Source organism: Haliotis rufescens, unplaced genomic scaffold (genome assembly GCF_023055435.1).
Source record: "Haliotis rufescens isolate VD_foot unplaced genomic scaffold, xgHalRufe1.0.p SCAF_20, whole genome shotgun sequence".
Lineage (NCBI taxonomy): Eukaryota > Metazoa > Mollusca > Gastropoda > Lepetellida > Haliotidae > Haliotis > Haliotis rufescens.
Window position 1 is genome coordinate 1,198,896 of NW_025963891.1, and position 19,136 is coordinate 1,218,031.

Consider the following 19,136-nt stretch of genomic DNA (forward strand, 5'->3'; position numbering starts at 1 on the left):
TTATACACAGTTTATAATGTGCCTCTTACAGCTATGATTCATCCTTTAGGATGAAGAAAATTAGTCACCTATCAGCTCAGAAGTGATAGCAACATTTTTTAAAAAGATTCTTAAAATATTAACTCTTTTGAAAAATAATTCCATGTATTAATAATGCTTTTGTCTTTTTTAATCATTTGAGGCTTAAAACAAATATTTAGATTTTTTCAAAAGGATCTGAGCCATGAAATGAAAGTTTGGTCCCTTGAGAGGAAGTGTGAATGTTTTGTTGAAGGTAATCTGGTGGTTGTGTACTGAGTGACCTGTGTGTAGGTTTGATTTGAACTCTGTCCCCTCCTGGTGCTAGGATGTGGTATGGTCTTGTCTGTGTTTCCCCTATCATTGAATCAGCTTGATATTTATATCCCCAGTGCACAAATACCAGCAGCAGTAGTATCTGGTCCCCTAGGGATTCCTGTAGAGTCCTGTTCTCTTGTCACACTGACTACAGGGACACTTCAAAATAATGGTATCTCAACGGATCGGAAGGATATGCATTGGGTGTATCATCAGGTGAATAAGTTGGTGTAATCTTAGGGGCCTGAGTACTTATATATCTGCTCAGGAGTTCAGGCAGTGTGTGGTGGATGATGAAGCAGAATCTTTCTCACACCCTTGGCATTTAGGTCCTTGGTCATGTTACAAATGTATCCTTCTACAGTTGGGTAGGCTGAGAGTGCAGTGTCTAGTCTGGGCACCCTGACTTCCGCTGGGTAGACTCACAACAGCTGGGTAGACCACAACAGCTGGGTAGACTCACAACAGCCGGGTAGACTCACAACAGCGTGATAGACTCACAACAGCTGGGTAGACTGTCTACAGCTGGATAGACTCACAACAGCTGGGTAGACTCACAACAGCTGGGTAGACTCACAACAGCTGGGTAGACTCACAACAGCTGGGTAGACTTACAACAGCTGGGTAGACTCATAACAGCTGGGTAGATTGTCTACAGCTGGAAAGACTTACAACAGCTGGGTAGACTGTCTACAGCTGGAAAGACTCACAACAGCTTGGTAGACTTACAACAGCTTGGTAGACTGTCTACGGCTGGGTAGACTCATAACAGCTGGAAAGACTGTCTAGAGCTAGGTAGACTCACAACAGCTGGGTAGACTGTCTACAGCTGGGTAGACTCACAACAGCTGGGTAGACTGTCTACAGCTGGGTAGACTCACAACAGCTGGGTAGACTGTCTACAGCTGGGTAGACTGTCTACAGCTGGAAAGACTCACAACAGCTGGGTAGACTGTCTACAGCTGGAAAGACTGACAACAGCTGGATCGACTCACAACAGCTGGGTAGACTGACTACAGCTGGGTAGACTGACAACAGCTGGGTAGACTGTCTACAGCTGGGTAGATTTACAACAGCTGGGTAGACTCACAACAGCTGGGTAGACTGTCTACAGCTGGGTAGACTCACAACAGCTGGGTAGACTGTCTACAGCTGGAAAGACTCACAACAGCTGCGTAGACTCACAACAGATGGGTATACTGACTACAGCTGGGTAGACTGACTACAGCTTGGTAGACTGAGAATGTATTGTCTTGTCTTATGCCCTATGAACCAAGCACCAACTCCAGTATAACACAACTAACAATCCAAACAACACAACAACACAACATGAACAAACTCACAATCCACCCAGACATTACAGCAACTCCTGCTGTTATAACTGCTGTCCTATTGTCAAATTCCCCTACTGCACAAGGTCCTGCATTCATCCCACTTGCCACGTCACCCCAGACAAACCAATACCAACTCGCTCATCCCACCCTCTCCCATCCTCATCACCAGTGTGTTATTTCCGTATCTTCCCCAACATCATCACAAAGCATGTCCATTTATATCCCAATTCACAGATTCCTGACAATCACAAGCCCTGTATGCCTGGTTCACACTGCCCTCAGTTTACCTCGCCAAGATGCCACCAGAAGGTATCCTCCATCAGAACATATCATCTATCTCGTATCTCCATGTTTGTTGTTTTGTCCCCGACCTCACAGGAGACTTCAGACACTGTCCTTTAGCCTAACCCAACCATAGAGCTCATTCTCTTGGGAAAATCACAGATAATCATCAATTATAAATATATGTCTGCTTACACATGAAACCACTAGAAGAGCTAATATACATTTAGCTGTACAAATACCGCTAAAATGTCCATCAGACAAAACAAGATTAGTGCATGGATTACAATTTCGGTAATCAAACTCCACACCATTTAAGCTTTGTGCTAACTATATTCCAACAAACCTTGTTTGTGAGGAGGTATTTAACTGAGCTTGAATATAGGAAAATATCACAGATTAGAATTTCATGCTTAGACATAAACAGAGTGCTGTGAAGGTATAGATCCTGTGCACAAGTAATCCCTATGCTAATGGGTTGAGTATGTACTGTATCTCAAGGCACATTAGATGGCCCCTCGGTGTCTGCCACACTCATAAGGTTGGGTGTTTTTTGTGTGTTTGTCTGGCCTCTTTGTCAACATATTACAGAAGATGAATTTGATCAGTATTTATTATAAATCAGTATTTTGGGTTTAATATTAAAGATTTATTATTAAAGAATTTATATATGTAAAAAAATTGTCCCGGATCTTGATTTTGACAGGTGGGGCAGGATATGCTCATCTTTCACGAATGTCAGTATCATCACTATATGATAGTGATTTATGTTTCATTGGAATCATATAATGTACGTCATGTACTAGCTTGTATTATATTCTTTTGTATATTCGTGAATTCCGTCATCGTTATTTTATCATGATTCTTAAACACCTACTCATGAGATTGTCAGAATCTGGACTCTGCTTTTAGCAGAAGTTTGGTATGATTATGGAAAGGGTTTTGTTGCTTTTATTTAAGTCAGTCAGTCATCTTTAGCGCTTAACACAGCCAGGCTTACTTGCCCCAAAGTATGGTTATTGTTTGTGGTCATTATGTTGGAGCAGCAGTCTTTGAAATATTCATATAAAATTGTTATTTTTTGTAACTACATGGTATTACTTAACTTTCACCAATCAGGCACATCGTTATGTTCAGCGACCTACTTATCTTTAGGTTTTGTTATAAATCAATGACATTCCTAAATGAACTAAGTTTGCATGTCATACGTCATTAGTAAGGTTCCATCAAGTCATCAGAAACAGACTGATAAATGAGATACATAAAAATGAAATATTAATCACATAGATTGAGACGATGTTAATGAAACAAGGTCAGATCAGCTGATCTGTGATATTCTAACAAGATATTCACATTGTTCTGTCATTTTCACGATATTTCCAATGCAACTTCACCTGAATTCATCACTGTTTGTTTTGGACCCATGGAAAATAACCCAATTTTGTCAAGTGTCATCAGGGGACTACTTGCCGTACAACTTATAACAGACTGATAGATTGGTGACGGTTGAGCACCACTTGGAGACATTAGGGTATGTTTACTTGTATCTAGGACTGGACAGTTGGTCATAAGGGTATTGTCATCATTACCCTTGCTATATGGTTACACACAAACAATAATGCCTCCGCCTGAAGGACAGCGTAATGAAAACTATGAAGAGCAGTTTGCAGGAGACATTGTGTCTGCTTTAAGATGGAACTTTTGGCAGATGATGATATCCATACAACTTGTGACAAGGTTAATTGATAAAATTTGTTTGATGTGATGAATATTTGTTCTGAAGCAAATTTGATTTTTAACTTCGTTTGTTATATGTGACTCAGGAAAATGGAAATATGGTAATGTAGAAATATATAATAATTGTGTTTGTAGAATGGAAACTGTTTAATGTCAAATAGTGCAGATGTTAAGACCCTCTTTTTGCAGTAATTAACGATGGAATTATTCATGTACTCATATCAGGTTATACTGTAACATGTGAAACATTTAAACTGGCCATATTCTGGATTTTTAAATCATTTTTATCTCTTTATTTTTTTAATTCAGGGATTCCATGTTAGTTTTATCTTTTTATCGACAGGACATGAAATGCGTCAACATCAAGATAAAAAAGTCGGGGGGAAACCTGATATACATTCCATCCAGCAGCATAACAGCTGACAAAAAACAGTCATTTATAAAGGGGAAAAAACAGGCAATAAAACACAATTTCTTGACAATTGGAGGTGGAACTCTGCCAGAGCTAAACCCTCCCTTTTGCACTATCAGGCGATGTTTTCCTGTGATAGAATGTGAAATATATCTTATTTCCTAAAGATTGACAGAGATCACAGCTCGCCCTGTCCCTGTTGATTCAACCAAGTGTGATGTCATCCTCAAATTTACTGCTTTTGTTTTAACTCCTGTGCTGTCAGCCGTAAAACACAAAGCATCAGCCGACTGTAATTCTTTGATAGGATGCAGGACCCTATAGCATAATAGTATTATTACTAGTTACGAGATTCTGATAAATTCAACACGCTGCGACAAGAACAATTAACATGGACAGTTTGGCGCAAACGGACTTTACTTTGTAAAATTCAGGACAATTATTTTTTCATCTGTGATCCTTCAGTGAGATTTGACAGACAACTGCTTCTCGCATGCAATGAGCATTGTTCCGCGTGAGGCAAGGGAGGTAACTCTGGGTGAAATGAAACTGATCTTAATGATTAACACTCCATTACAAGATTTTATCTGTGCGCCAAGGCTATCCGTCCTTTCCATCTCGTCTTGTCCTGTGTCCATTAAATAATTACAGCTTTAATGATATGCAGGAAACCGGTTATTTCCAGGGGCTCATTTAGTCTTGTAACACAATCCTAGTTTCACTCTAAATCTGACTTTTGAAAATGAAAAATTAATAACATCCATACAAAAAGCGTAATTTCAGATGTCATAGAAGTTGCAATTTCAATAATTTATGACTTTTCTTGAATTATAAATTCAAAGATTTTCGTGAATCTCTTCAAACGTATAATTTCCCCGCTGGCCTTGTGGTCATGCAATCATATGTCACTGGCGACCAGTCAAACGCTGTGTAACATCCTCAACTCCATGTCACCCAGTGGAATCCAAATGCATTTTTTTCCCCGATGACTTATGACAGTTTTGGAATTTGAGCAATTTGGAGCATGTTGGATATCAAGAGATATGTCATCGTACTAACTCAGTGCCGGAAATTTGTGCATTTAACATTTAACACTATTATCATGTCTATATCATATCCTGTTTAGAAAAGCTTCATAATAATATACTGAAAATGCAATTACAATGTATCAAAATGCAAAAAGTCACTGCTCAATGTACAAGCTTTAAGTTAAACACTCCCTCTGATATCAAACTTTGATCTTAATTCACAATACCTGTGATGTCATGGCATTCTTTTATTCTTTTTTTTAGCTCACCTGACTGATTGATTTTGGGCATTTTCATTTTTTCTCGATTCATCATGGAAACAATTTGGACTTAGTCTCAAAAGGGGGAGGTGGATTTCATTTCCTGAGCACAACTTGAAAACTGTGAAAAACTGTTCATCCAGACCTGGTATTAACCAAGGGCTGAAGTGGCGCCTTCTGCTACTTAGGCATTTTTCAAAATTTCAGTTTTCCCTGTTTCCATGGAAAACAAAGTTTGACAACAAAGTATGGTGTGTTTGTCAAGACCATATCTCTAAATCCAATAGGTACTATATCTTGAAACTGTGCACACACAAAGGCCAGGTTGTCAACTGGTGCCTTTTGCTATTTAGGGATTTGTAAAATTTATATTTTTTCATGGCACCCTCTCTTTGACTCTGTTTCTGTTGGTGTGTACCTGACATGGTAATACAAAGTTCTGAATCCCAGTAACATGGTATAGTTTTGATAGCTCAATAACTTCTCTTGTTTACGGACAGCTAGATTAGATAGAAATACTGGACTTAAAGTAAAAGTCAGATGATTTGTTCTTTCGCATTTGTTGGGGCTGTGTTGATTTGTCATCTTCTGATGACTTTTCTTTCATATTTGTTAATACATTTGGCCTGAGTATTTATGCTGAAAATGTTTGAATAGCAATGCTGACAACAACTTTTGTAAAGTGTTGACCACATATCCAGGTGAGCTACAGTGACACTATTTTAATTTTTGTCAGGATAATTTCTCAAAAAGCAGCAAATAATGTGTGGAGCCTGTAATAAGTCGTATCGTGTGCTGATATCAATGCTTATTGTATATTACAACTATTTGAAATCGGCTCTTAAAAAGCAATAAAGCCAGACCCATTGTCATTACCTCTCGTTCAGTGGCTTGACGATGTTGGGATGAAATAATCAAGACAAAAACTCTCCAGTCAGCCACAGTTATCTGTCCTACCATCAACCTTTAAGCTGACTGCTAATTCTTATTTATATTTCTTGCAAGATGGAATGCCTGGAATGGCGACGTAGAAAGTTGTGCACTTGAAAACACTAGACTTTGTCTGTTTCTTGAATAACATGGCTGAAGTTATCCTGCAGCTTTGACAGTGACATGTTTTGACCTAGTGATGAGAGACATTCCCACTATAAGGACCCCCATGCTGTCCATTAATGTGCCCAATAAAAATGGAAGGTAGGACTGACATTAAAATGGTTGGAGGCAAGTCATATTTCAGTGTAACATCATAGAAACGGATATCCCATTTCAACAATGATTGAGTTTGCCCTGCCAACAAGTCATAGCAGGACGCACATGATAGTTATAGTTTACATCATGTCAACGATAATGTCTCATGGGTTATTTTGAATGGGACAAAGACACTCTGGAAATATATGTAAATTGTCTTGGCGTTGATATGTATTGGGCTGTGGCAAGGAAATGCTTTATTACCTTAGTTTTTCAATATTATATGATAAGTATTTATTTTTTACTTATCCTACTCAATGTCAATATTATTTTTCAAATGTGAATGTAGGTATATATATTTATATTTAAATTTCATATAATAACATGTGCATTAATACATGATAATTACCCGAAGACTGATCTCTGTTCATTGTAGTCTATGTGTCCCAAAATTTCTTTTATGATTGAAATGTGCTGATCAAATATGCTCAAGATTTTGGAATCAAAGAGGGATTTGATATTAACAGGGTGTTTACAGCATGGAACTAGCTTTAGTAAAATATTGTTCAAATTGTTTTGAAATTTCGTCTTTTTTTTTAGCTGAACAACAAGTTTTGCTAAGCAACATTCATGGCTGTGACGATTTGAATGTCTAGTTTCTTGTAATTTGGCAAATAGAAACAATCCTTCTTGCTGTGATTGTCTTAGAGAAAATTGAAAAGTACAAAAAAAAGAAAAGCTATTAGCAATTTGTGTGAAATTACAGTGAAATTATGCTTTTTCCATCTATCCAAGTTTCGCTATTTTCTCCCATTACATTTTAGTGTTCAATTTTGTTGGACTATAACTTGAAGGAAATCAATAATTTTGACAGCTAATAATTTGTATTTGGTTAGAATGAAGCACACTAAATTCCAGGTTTGGCTACAAAATGGTCATAAATTCAACAAATTCAGGTTTGTGGTTCTCCTAAGGCATATAGAAGGGTTTAATGAAAGTTTCACAATGTTAGATAATGTGCCACTGAAATAGCCATTCCACAAATCCATTTGAGGTTATTTGTCTAACTTATGTAACTGTTATCATCTGAAGGCTCTCAGTACATTCCAGCCCTTTTGGGAGTTATTGCATGGCAATTTGAGTTCGAGAATTTCTCAAAGATCTTTTCATTGTACAAGATCCCCATAATCACTGACATGATAATATTACACCCATTCCCCATCATGGAGAACATGGTGCAGAGTCTTATTGCTTTTTTTTTATTTCATAATTTCATTTCATCCATCTTTTTCTTTGATTTGTGCTGAAACATTTGGAAAAAATAGTTTTCATTCACAAAACATGGTGTATAAAGCATGAAATAAAAACAAATTCAATCTACAAAAAAGTTTGCTTCTGAGGACAGGGGGTACATTTTATGCCGGCTATATAACTTTGTGGCTTTAAGACATATTAAAGTTGTTTCACATTTTGAAGAAAAATGCTTAATGCCATTTTGGGGCAAAAAAAGCCTGTTTGGCAATTTCTTCTCATAAGATTTTATTTGGTTTGATCCCTGTTCCAATCACCTCATTGCTATTATCGTCCATCAGACAAGAATTTTTCCATTTCAATCTCAAACCCTCAACATCCTTCAAGATTCGATTTCCTACTCAAATCTACAAATCAAAGAAGAAACAAGGAGAATTTATTCATTGACTGTGATGTATATCTTTAATTCATGTCCCCAAAATGAAATAACAGAGTAAGAAATAACCACTCACACTGACCAACAAGTTTGTAATGTGCCGGATTCTGACTTTCTCGACTGGCACTGATGGAATTCTGGGATTTTATCCGATATCCGGCAAATTTATGAGATCGCTTTCTGTGTGATGGTCCAGTGATGTCCCAGCGATAAGAGAATCGTGGGATTAAAGCTTATGCCAGTGTGATCATTTTATTCCAGAACGGAGATATGGGAAATTTGGCTTTTATGGAGAACTCGTAATAAAGTCGAGTCTAACCCTCTCAGCATCAGATTGAGTTCTGATGAGAGATTGATCGTAACTTGGAAAACTTGTCCGCATAATTAGTCATGTGATTTGTCCTTTTCCAATCTCTACGTTTCATTTCAGTTTCACGAAATGCATTTTTCGTGGAAAAAGTATAAAATAAATCATGATCTATTTGGAATTATGTCAGTAAGGATTTATGGGTTATCATGGAAGTGAAATTTGGAATCCAAGATTTCAACAGTTCCTGTTTTTTGTTGTATTTAGTGTTTTGTTGGAACCCCTGAGCTGAGATTCTCGTGTTGGAGTTAATCAGGTAGATTTTCTAAATATTGAATGAGATTCAATGACTCTCCTGCTCTTTGAGAAATAACTGCATGCATCGTTGTTTCCAGGATTTCAGGTCTGGGGTAGAATTTAAAATCCATGGATCACAAATGATAGCTGAGACTTATAATTTGCATTTTATTAATTTATCAGTCAAAATACACAGAGCATTTCATAGTCCTATCTCTGTCACTTCAAACATGAAATAGAAATGAAAGGTCAAATGGAAATCCTTCAAATCAAATTCAGATTAAAATAATATTCACCTTCATTATATAGAAAAATGATAATATAAATTTTCTTAACATGAAGTTTGAAGCTACAATTAATCATCATTTCTAATCTCTACATTATCCAGCATGCCATTCATATCAATGGCTTGGACAATAGTTACTGTGGAATCTCAGATTAATCATACTTGTTTTTTAAACCAACTGTAGAATTATGTCTGATATCAAAGATTTAACCTTAGGAGGGAGGTTTCTTTGCTAACACCAACAGACAAACGGTCTTCATTTGCCTTTCATATCAGAATCAAACCTACTCTATTCTCAGTCATGACTATCAATATTTTGAGGGCAAATGAGATAAATCGGACCAAAGGGAGTGTGTTTTTACTAAATATTTGTGTGGTATCTCTGTAATCAGTGCTGGCGACATCAGTCATAGGCAACTCTCAGGCAGTTCTCTCATGATAGTGGTAGTTGCTGTAATGGTAGAGGTAGTTGTTGTAATGGTAGTGGTAGTTGCTGTAATGGTAGAGGTAGTTGTTGTAATGGTAGAGGTAGTTGCTGTAGTGGTAGAGGTAGTTGCTGTAGTGGTAGAGGTAGTCGCTGTAATGGTAGAGGTAGTTGCTTTAATGGTAGAGGTAGTTGCTGTAATGGTAGAGGTAGTTGCTTTAATGGTAGAGGTAGTTGCTGTAATGGTAGAGGTAATTGTTGTAATGGTAGAGGCAGTTGCTGTAATGGTAGTGGTAGTTGCTGTAATGGTAGTGGTAGTTGCTGTAATGGTAGTGGTTGTAATGGTAGAAGTAGTCGCTGTAATGGTAGAGGTAGCTGCTTTAATGGTAGAGGTAGTTGCTGTGATGGTAATTGCTGTTACGGTAGAGGTAGCCTCTTTAACATCAAAGTGAGGTCAACATTCTCATTGTGTTTGTGATACAAGTATTTCATACTGAAATCAATCAGTTGTGAGCAGCCAATCTACAAGGTTGCAAACTCCTTTGAAACAATAGTGATCTTTGAATGACCAGTGTTATCATTGAGATCTGACTGAATCGTACCAAAAACAGTCCTCAATGTAATTTGAGTATAACATCATGGTGAAATATGATTCAAGTAATGTTTGAACTAGCCCTGGTGTTAGTCATCCTGTGCAATGATTACTCGCTGTGGGACTTACATTTGTCACAGGATTCAATCTCTGCAACACAAATACTCCACTCTCTAGCAAATAATATATATCACTTGAATAATGCATTATGTTCAACTCGACACCACGCCTTCCTTTGATGATGGAATATTGAAACTGATGAAACAAATGCTCATGATGAACTCTGCTTTAAAGGTGACACTTAGCCCGGTCATGTTCCTTTGACCCAAGGAATGTCCAGGTAATGTCAAAGACAACAAACTCTATCAATCTCCCGCTATAATGTTATAGTACCAGACTGGCATTTCTCATTCTTTCTCACTTCCCAAGCATGTCTCCCTCGGACACATGGAGGTCTGGAGTTGTTGTTAGAAGACATGTTTCTTCTGTTTGATACTGTTTGCCATCCCAGACACAACTATCTAGATGTTATCTACCTCCCAGAACCTCAGTTGGACAGATTTATTGTCCCATTGTCATTTAATGCAGGCACTCAGACTGAGTTTTCCACTTGTAGTGATCTCTGGACTTTGTACTTACTAAATAGTTTGTTTCACTGATACCGTGGTCCTGATTTGGATAATTTTCAGATACCTGAAACACTGGTGATTGTGTCTTTGTGTGTTCAGAGATGTTTGTTTACATGCATAAATCTATATAAGATAATGATGAAGATAACAACGTGACATTAATGGATTGGATCCTGTGTTAAGAGATAATGGATTTTGGGTCTTGCCGTGTGTTTTGTTGATAGAAATATTGGATGTCAGGTTGATTTTTATGAAACTTTATTTCTATATAAACAATTTATAAAGTAGGTGTGTGTTTGAGTTTATCGTTTACACTGCAGTTAGCAGTGTTCTAGCTATTTCATGGCAGCCTGTAAATGGTTGAATCTGGACCAGACAAATCAGTGGTTGATATGACCTGTGACACATACCGTATATGACCGCGGATAAGCCGAGTTTTGAGGACCAGAAAAAAGATTCTGTAGAAAGGGGTCGGCTTATCCGCGGTCATATATGGTACTGATACATAAAACCATGAAGCCATTCGATATAGATAAAGAAATTAGATGTTTATATCATTTTGGGCCCTCTTTTGCCTTATACGCCCAATAGAATCTGTTTCGGCAGATAATCAAGACTGACTGTTTGGTGACTTTGACATTTTATAATGTGTAGGATTGTGCAGATAATTTTGACATTGAATGTAGGGACTGAGATTGTAGGGGCTACACACTGTTCTGTTAGCTTCCAGTGTTTTGAGTGATGTCTCAAGATATGCATTATTAAATAGACAGGCAATGAGTATGGTTATTGTGTCACAAAAAACAACTGAAATCACAACATACATTATTTAACAAATTGTATGAAGTTCTTATATATATTCAGATCCCACGTGAATTCCTTCATCACTATTTTTAATGATTCATAAACAAACGCCCATGATATAGCCGGAATCTAGACTCTACTACTACTACTTTTAGCAGAGATTTCTGCTGATTATGGAATGGGTTCTGACACTTTTATCTACAGTTGTACAGTGTGTCATGAGGAAAACACTATCAGTCCAAGCAACATATTAGAACTCAGTGTCAAATGAGAAAAGTGAATATATATGCATACCGTTGTCAGCCAACGTCCTGAAGCATGTCCCATATATGCTTCTGATCCTCGTCTGGTGAGTTAATGGTAATTTGTTTGTGTTTCAGTACTCACCGCTGATTCAAGACACAGTTCTGAGGGGAACATTTAATGCCACTCTCAACAACCCAGTCGTGCCCCAAGTGGAGCCGGTGCATCAAGGCAGTGCCGCCAAACATGCCTTCCTCCTCGGAGTTTAACTTTTCAGTGCAGCGTTGATTGGATCATTTAGGAGAAAGCTATTGTTAAGTTCACCGTTCCTCATCATAAGTTTAAATGAACTTTCTGTATCCTATTTATGAATAGGTAAATTGTAAATACAGGGCATTCAGGCTGTACGTATTTGACTAGTAGGTAATCAACGAAACAGTTATTGAACATGCTTAAGTGAGTTTAGGTAATGTACTTGAATTTAGAATAAGTTTTGTTCTAACATTGAAAAGTTTAGCAACAATGGCGTCAGTTTTCATTTTTGCATAATTCATTTTTGTACGCTTTTGGAGTCATCCATTAGAATTATTGCAAATTTTGTTATGCTGTCCAGTAACTTTATTTCGAAGCAGTTGTTAGGGAATCGTTTTTTTGATTTCATTGTTTGTACTATACCAACATTTGGAAATGCTCTTCCTATCATTCTAGTAATTAAAGTTATGCAAGTTCTAGTTTATGATGGAAAACGGACATTTTCATAATATTATCATTTCAGAAGTCTTTTGATCTTAAAGAGTGGTTTATAGTGTGATTTGAACATTTGAAATGATTTGATATTTTCAACATACATTTATACTGCTGAATGTCTGTATAAATTGTGTCATACGTCCAAACACCATCATCAAGGATTATTGTGTTAAGGTTCAGACTTTTAATGCACCAAACCAGTTGTTAACAAGACCAGTTGTTAAGAAACCTGTCTGTTAGGTGTTACATGTTTTATACACTTCCATTCTATACTTAAAGTATTATCATGTTATCGTTTTATTCAGTAATTTTATGAATTGTACTTCACCATCAGCATTCACCTGTCAGTATTGTCCATAAATGTCCATAAATGTCCATATGTGTCCATACGTGTCTATATTAGTATGGAGGTTTATAAAGAAATGTGCAGTTTTAATCAATAAAGCAACTCACATTGTCTGTGCTGTGATAATAAAACACCTCTTTATGATAATAAAGTTAGGAAAGTTATTGGCTATTTTGACCATACCATTATGTCTATATAGTGTACACATTGTTATCAGTAAATTAATTTATCATATCGGTGTCTTGGTTATGTTTTTAAATTACTTTTTGTCTCCCATTTGTCACTTATATATATATACATTAATCAAGTTAATTACCCCACATTTTAAGTTCAAAGGAAACTTGGTTAAATTCATTGCATGACACATTGTGGCAGAAAGTCATGGCCCTTGGTATTTTCTCTGCTAATGCCTTCTGTCTGTGAACTGGAAAACAGCCAAACACCTATCTATGTTAATTTGGGATGGTTTGCATGTTTGATCTTAATCATCAGTTCTATATGTGACATATGAGCAACTGACATGCAAAATTGTATTTCAGGAATGTGTAGTTACAATATGACACAGAGATTCTTTCCTGAAAGTGTGTCATGCAGATTTTATAAAATGTGCCACAAATTCGTAATTTTTGTAAAATCTATTTGATAGACACACAAATACATGTAGCCGCTTTTTCACCTGTTCTTGATAAATGGATCGTGAGATGAAACGGTATCATTAGTTAGAGAGAGAATCTAGCAATATTGATGTGACATCATTAATAACAGACTGTGACTTCACCATCTCTGAAATCTCATTATGTCACCTCATCAATGTCTGTATTACATCAACAATGGTGTGTGCGAAATCATTATTACACAATTATATATCCATTGTCTATTCAATGATGGTGGCATATAATTTTATCTTTTGTATGACAGATTCATTTTCCCCAAAATATTTCTTTGCCATTTTCAGTTTTCTTTGTATATACATGTATCTGCCGCATGGTTATCTACACAGTATGAATGTATTTCAGATTAAATATTCTGTCCTATATATTTTCATTGATATGAATATGTATACCCATAAGTCTTTAATCCTTTTCATTCCCCAATAACTCGACTCGTCCCTAGGATACCGTGGTCTGGTGGTGGAGCGTCTGGCCAGAGAGCGGATGGTCCGGGGTTCGATCCCCAGCCGTGTCCACAGGGCCACGGATAGCCATACTATACTGACTGTACTGATTACATTAAAAAAGATGTAATGTAATCAGTACAGTCAGTATAGTATGGCTATCCGTGGCCCTGTGGCCGTGTCATACCAAAAGATGTTAAAAGATGGTACTTGTTCTTACCCTATCTGGCGCTCGGCATTAAGGGGCTTAAACAAGGACTGGTCGGCTCGAAGTCAGTATACGGTTTCCGAGTGGGGTATTCGTGTTTAACTGCGGCATGGTATCTTATTGGGCTAGCACTATAAATCGGCATCAGTCCGGACTAGTACAAGCAGCCACACACCCTTGGAATCTGTTTTGGTGGATCATTGAGACTGGGTATTCTCTTGTGTTGACGTTTTATATCCACCAAAGTCATAAACGCCTACGACCAGCGTCACTTTGGGTTTTTCTCCCACATCGAGCTGACGCAGTGATATTACTGAAAATATTGTTCAATACTGTCTCACCACTGAGGCCTTTACCCAAACCAACATTATGGCTGGAACAAAATGTTTGAAACATAAAATATTACATCTATTTTGTCAGACAACGCAAGCTGAATCAATGGAAGTTAGCATGGAAATATTTCATAGAGGGAGTAATAAACCACATGTTGTAGTGATGTTGATGCAGTTGTAACTTGAACGTAATATTATGCTTATTTTTGAAGATGTTCAGTTTTGGGCGATTATGTTTTTCCCATGGGATGCAATGAAATATTGCCACGTTTTGTTTCTGTCGGTGTCATCAGCATTTCCGATTTGGGTTGTGAACTCCACATCCAGTTGTCCATAAAAGTAGGATTGGAATTGGCTTTTTAGCTGGAATGGATTTGGAATGAATAGAATGACACCCAAACACTGAGTTTGTTTTAAATAATAGATACACAGAGTGACTCAGGTTCCGTGTCAGTGATTATCGTTTTATCCCCTTGTCCTTTTGGGTCTCAAATTCTTCATTCTAACACTTCAAATTGCAACTTTCCTGACTAAATAATGTGACTCACTGAGCTAAATAATGTGAAGCAATATGCATGTCACGCATTTTGCAATAAATGGCCATTAAAAACTACCTTATGGCTTTTTATTTAGAAAAACAAAGAAATGTAGATTGCAAATGAAATTTACATTTGAGGCAAATGTAAGTTATGACTGAAAATGTTCTTATTTCAACTAGATTTATGCATAAGTTCAATGTTTTCATAAATGTGGCTTTAATATCATTCACATAAATGATTTTTTTATCTACACAAAAACATTAATGCATTTTTACTGTCACTATTGAGACAGATATCGTATTGGGTTTTTCACATTGTGAATTTTGCATGACTCAATTTGTATTATGCAGATATTTGTTTTTCTTTTAAGCTGGCTGTACAATTCAGGGTTCATGTTCCCTCCTTGATATTCAATATGTTCCGTTTGTCACAATGTTGCATATCAGGCTGGATTCCCAGCTCTTAATTCATATTTGCTTCCTATCGAACATCAGGGATACACAAACGGTTACAGCTGCCATTAATGAGATGGCAATTATGCCATGAAGCTAATCCGGTTACGTAGCTTATTGAACAAATTTGTCTTGACTAATTTGTGGGAAACTTTTCATCTGCTTTTCCAAAGAAACCTGTTTAGCCTCTGTATTGAGCTTATCAGTGTGGGGTGATGTAAGCCAGGCGGTTGTCCTTGCTGATGAGCCTCCTGTTATGCAGCCCAGGCCGACCCAGGCCGACCTCTGAACTCATGGTCACAAAAAGATGTCATGCTTTGATACGACCTCTAGACGTACTGGACATTTTGTATGTATGTGTGGAAGACATTTAACAATTACTCATCAAGGTTGGAGCTGAGTTATGAATGAATGAATGCCAAGAGTCAGATTCGGGTTGTGTGCACTGAGGGACACGCTGACATTGTATACTTCTAATGGAGTCCAGATGGAGTTTAGACAATAAGCCTGCTTGATTGATATGTTACATTATATGAAAGCTTTCCGACTTCTTGATGTTTCCATGTTTCTAGTATGTTCAATAGCATTCACCATATTGGAAAGGTTTGACTGGCATTTTCTATTACCATTATTGAACAGACATGGTGGGTACGGCTTGATGAAGCAAGGGATCTGGTTTCATACAGGACTCTTTACATTGATATTCGTATCATTATGGCATTTTGCAGGAATTTTGGCATTTAGGAGCATGATGTTAGGTATAGAACTAGCATCTCTGTATGTTGCTGACAGGAAGATGTTCTTGTATTAGGGACTTATAATCTATTATAGCAGAGACCATATATTATATGGTCTCTGATTATAGTTAGAGGGGGGCACTTAAGGGGAGCGTTATGAAAAAATGACAGCGAAAGAGGGGGGAATGGCCAAAGTGGGTGATAAAAATTACAGTCTTAGTTTTTTTAATAAAAAAATATAAATATAACTATCATTATTTAGGGACTGATCAATTTATTATGCTTATTGGGGTGGGGTGGGGTGGGGTGGGGAGGGGTGGGGGCAGCTATTAGAGGCGGCATGAACATACAAGAATCAAGAATATTTTATTGTACAAAAACGCCTACCGGTACTTGGGACCTGGTACAAAAATAGAGTATTTATATGGTACAGAGATGAGAACATGATATATATACACGACATAGATGCATAAAAACATGATGGAATTGGAAATACAGGTGATAGAACCCTATCCATATATATGATTTTTACAAGTTTTTAAAGTTGTAGGCAACGTTCATCAGGGTATTAAACAGAGATTTTATTTATCATCCAACATCATTCTTCCAACTCTTTCAGTTTGTCCCCTGACCCTCTGTAATAAATTTCCTGTCCCTTGGATGCTTTCAGAACAGAATGTACAACAAATGTATACACGAAACGATTTACTTAACTAGGCTAAATAAATTTGCCTTCATCTGTCATTAAAGAGAATGGTTCAATATATATGAAACAGTAAACTCAATAAAATACATAACACACTTGGTAATTTTGACATTGGAAAGAAAAGTTTTCTTTCACTTAAGGTTGTAAAGAAATCAATGTTGCTATACTTCAGCGTGTGCAACTTGCCGAGAATGTTGGCTTCTGATCGTAGTGGGATGGGTTGCACTGGCTGCTCTCGTCGTCATGTCAAGTATCTCATCACATGTCCCTGGCATCTTGATTGCTGCTGGGATGCTACTCGACTGTGATGATGATAGTGACTACACACACCATGAAGCCAGGAGGGTAGAGTGCGAGGCGACTAATGGGATCGGGTGGTCATGTTCGCTGACTTGGTTGATGCATGTCATCGTGTCCCAATTGCGCAGAACAATGCTCATGATGTCAATCACTGGATTGCCTGGTCCAGACTTGATTATTTACAGACTTCGTCATACAGCTGGAATATTGCTGAGTGTGGCGTTAAACAACAAACAAACATAGTGCCAGGTTGATTCCTATCATGATACGTTATTCTGAGGCTTAATTATGATAACCTCTGTTGTAATATGGAGGAAATAATTCACAGGAAACCCGACATTCATCACTCCTATGATAGCAATTAAATGAAGAACTGGATATGGATAATTAGTCATTTCTTGACAATGTAATACCTACAATAGTCACAATTGATCTGAAATAGCTCTATTACAACTCGCCTGAAGCTTTAGACATGTGATATCGTCATCAAAGCGGCTATAACTGACATTTCCATATTTGACAAATTTATCCTCAAACTACTGAAATAAATCCAGGATGAGGGATATTGCCATATTTATCCCAGCTCTGTATCCCACCATTGTTAGCAGTACGCATCACTGTGCCAGATGCCCCAGCATTAGGCATGTAATGAAGTTCAAAGTATCACAGAACGGTAGGAAATCCAAGAGGAAGATTTACCTCTCTCTAAAGTCTCATTTAATTTGCATGCCATCAGCGTCAATTAAAATGTTGTCCCTGTGAAGCAATTCAGGGAAGCTGGTAATTTAGTACTAGCATGGTGGAGTGGCGAGAGGCACCACGGACACCAGCAGCACCAAATTTGAAAATGTTGGCAAAGATTGAATTAGGAACTTCAAAGAACGTGTAAACTATTTCATTTTCGTATGATTTTTTGTGTATTTCTTTATGCATTTCCATCCTGTTTGCTGCCTTGTGCCTTTGGTTTGCAAGTTTTGTCTAATTTCCCTTAATCTTCAGTAACACTTTTTAACTGAAGGATTGGCTATATACAGTCATGTTTAAAAAAAGCCTATTCCAGTTAAATTATTGAATTAGATAAATAGGATTATTTTATTTCATTTTTTCTTCCTTGACTAATTACACTTATTTTCTTGAAAGGATCTCATCTTTTCAGGTACAGCTGAGAAAGTCTTCACCTTGAGTTTAGGTCCTGTATCTTTATAATCTAACGATGATGGAACAATTACAAACATCTTTGCCATATGGTGACTGTATCAATTTCCTGTTTTTTTTAGATAATGTTGTTTGACTTTTCCTTAAATTCTTATTCTGGTCACACTGACATTCCCAGCTTTTTGAAATGACAATGAAAGTAGTGAAAAAGCAGTAAAGTGAGAATTCAATCTCCTTGCTCGTGTTTTCCCCACATAAACATCGCCGGTCCCTCTTTTATACTTGCGTTTGTCGCCAGGAACACACACAAGTATGAATTTCATTTTTAAAGACTAGCTTTAAGTACTCAAGATGATCTCCTAATGTACTGTGTGGAGAAGTGGCCAAGAATTGATTCCGCCATGGTTTTGCTTGCAGTAATTGTGTTGACAGTGATGTTCCAGCGTTTAGTGCTGCCCCTCCAGGTACCCTGGAATCATCGGGCCCTCCGAGACACCGATCTTCAACTAGCCACTTTATGCCATGGATCATCAGGGCCTTTCAATAAAATCTCTTTAATGCTCGCTTGCAGTGTACAAATAATTTCACTCCTGGGCATTCAGGTATTAGGATCTCTGTCGTCGTTGTGGAGGGTATCGTGGCAGGAATTGGCGA

General features: G+C 37.3%; 2 protein-coding genes across 7 annotated transcripts in view; both read left to right on the plus strand.

Moving 5' to 3' along the window:
* The window catches only part of LOC124151045 (sperm-tail PG-rich repeat-containing protein 2-like), a 91,178-nt gene extending 78,005 nt beyond the window's left edge, over positions 1 to 13,173 (plus strand). The window contains exon 12 of the mRNA XM_046523335.2: positions 11,984 to 13,173. Coding sequence (XP_046379291.1) covers positions 11,984 to 12,115 — 132 coding nt within the window. The 3' untranslated portion in view covers positions 12,116 to 13,173. The remainder of the gene's footprint in view (positions 1 to 11,983) is intronic.
* Positions 1 to 19,136, plus strand: part of LOC124151044 (netrin receptor UNC5C-like) — a 420,080-nt gene that overhangs the window by 218,323 nt on the left and 182,621 nt on the right. The gene's annotated exons all lie outside the window — the stretch shown is intronic.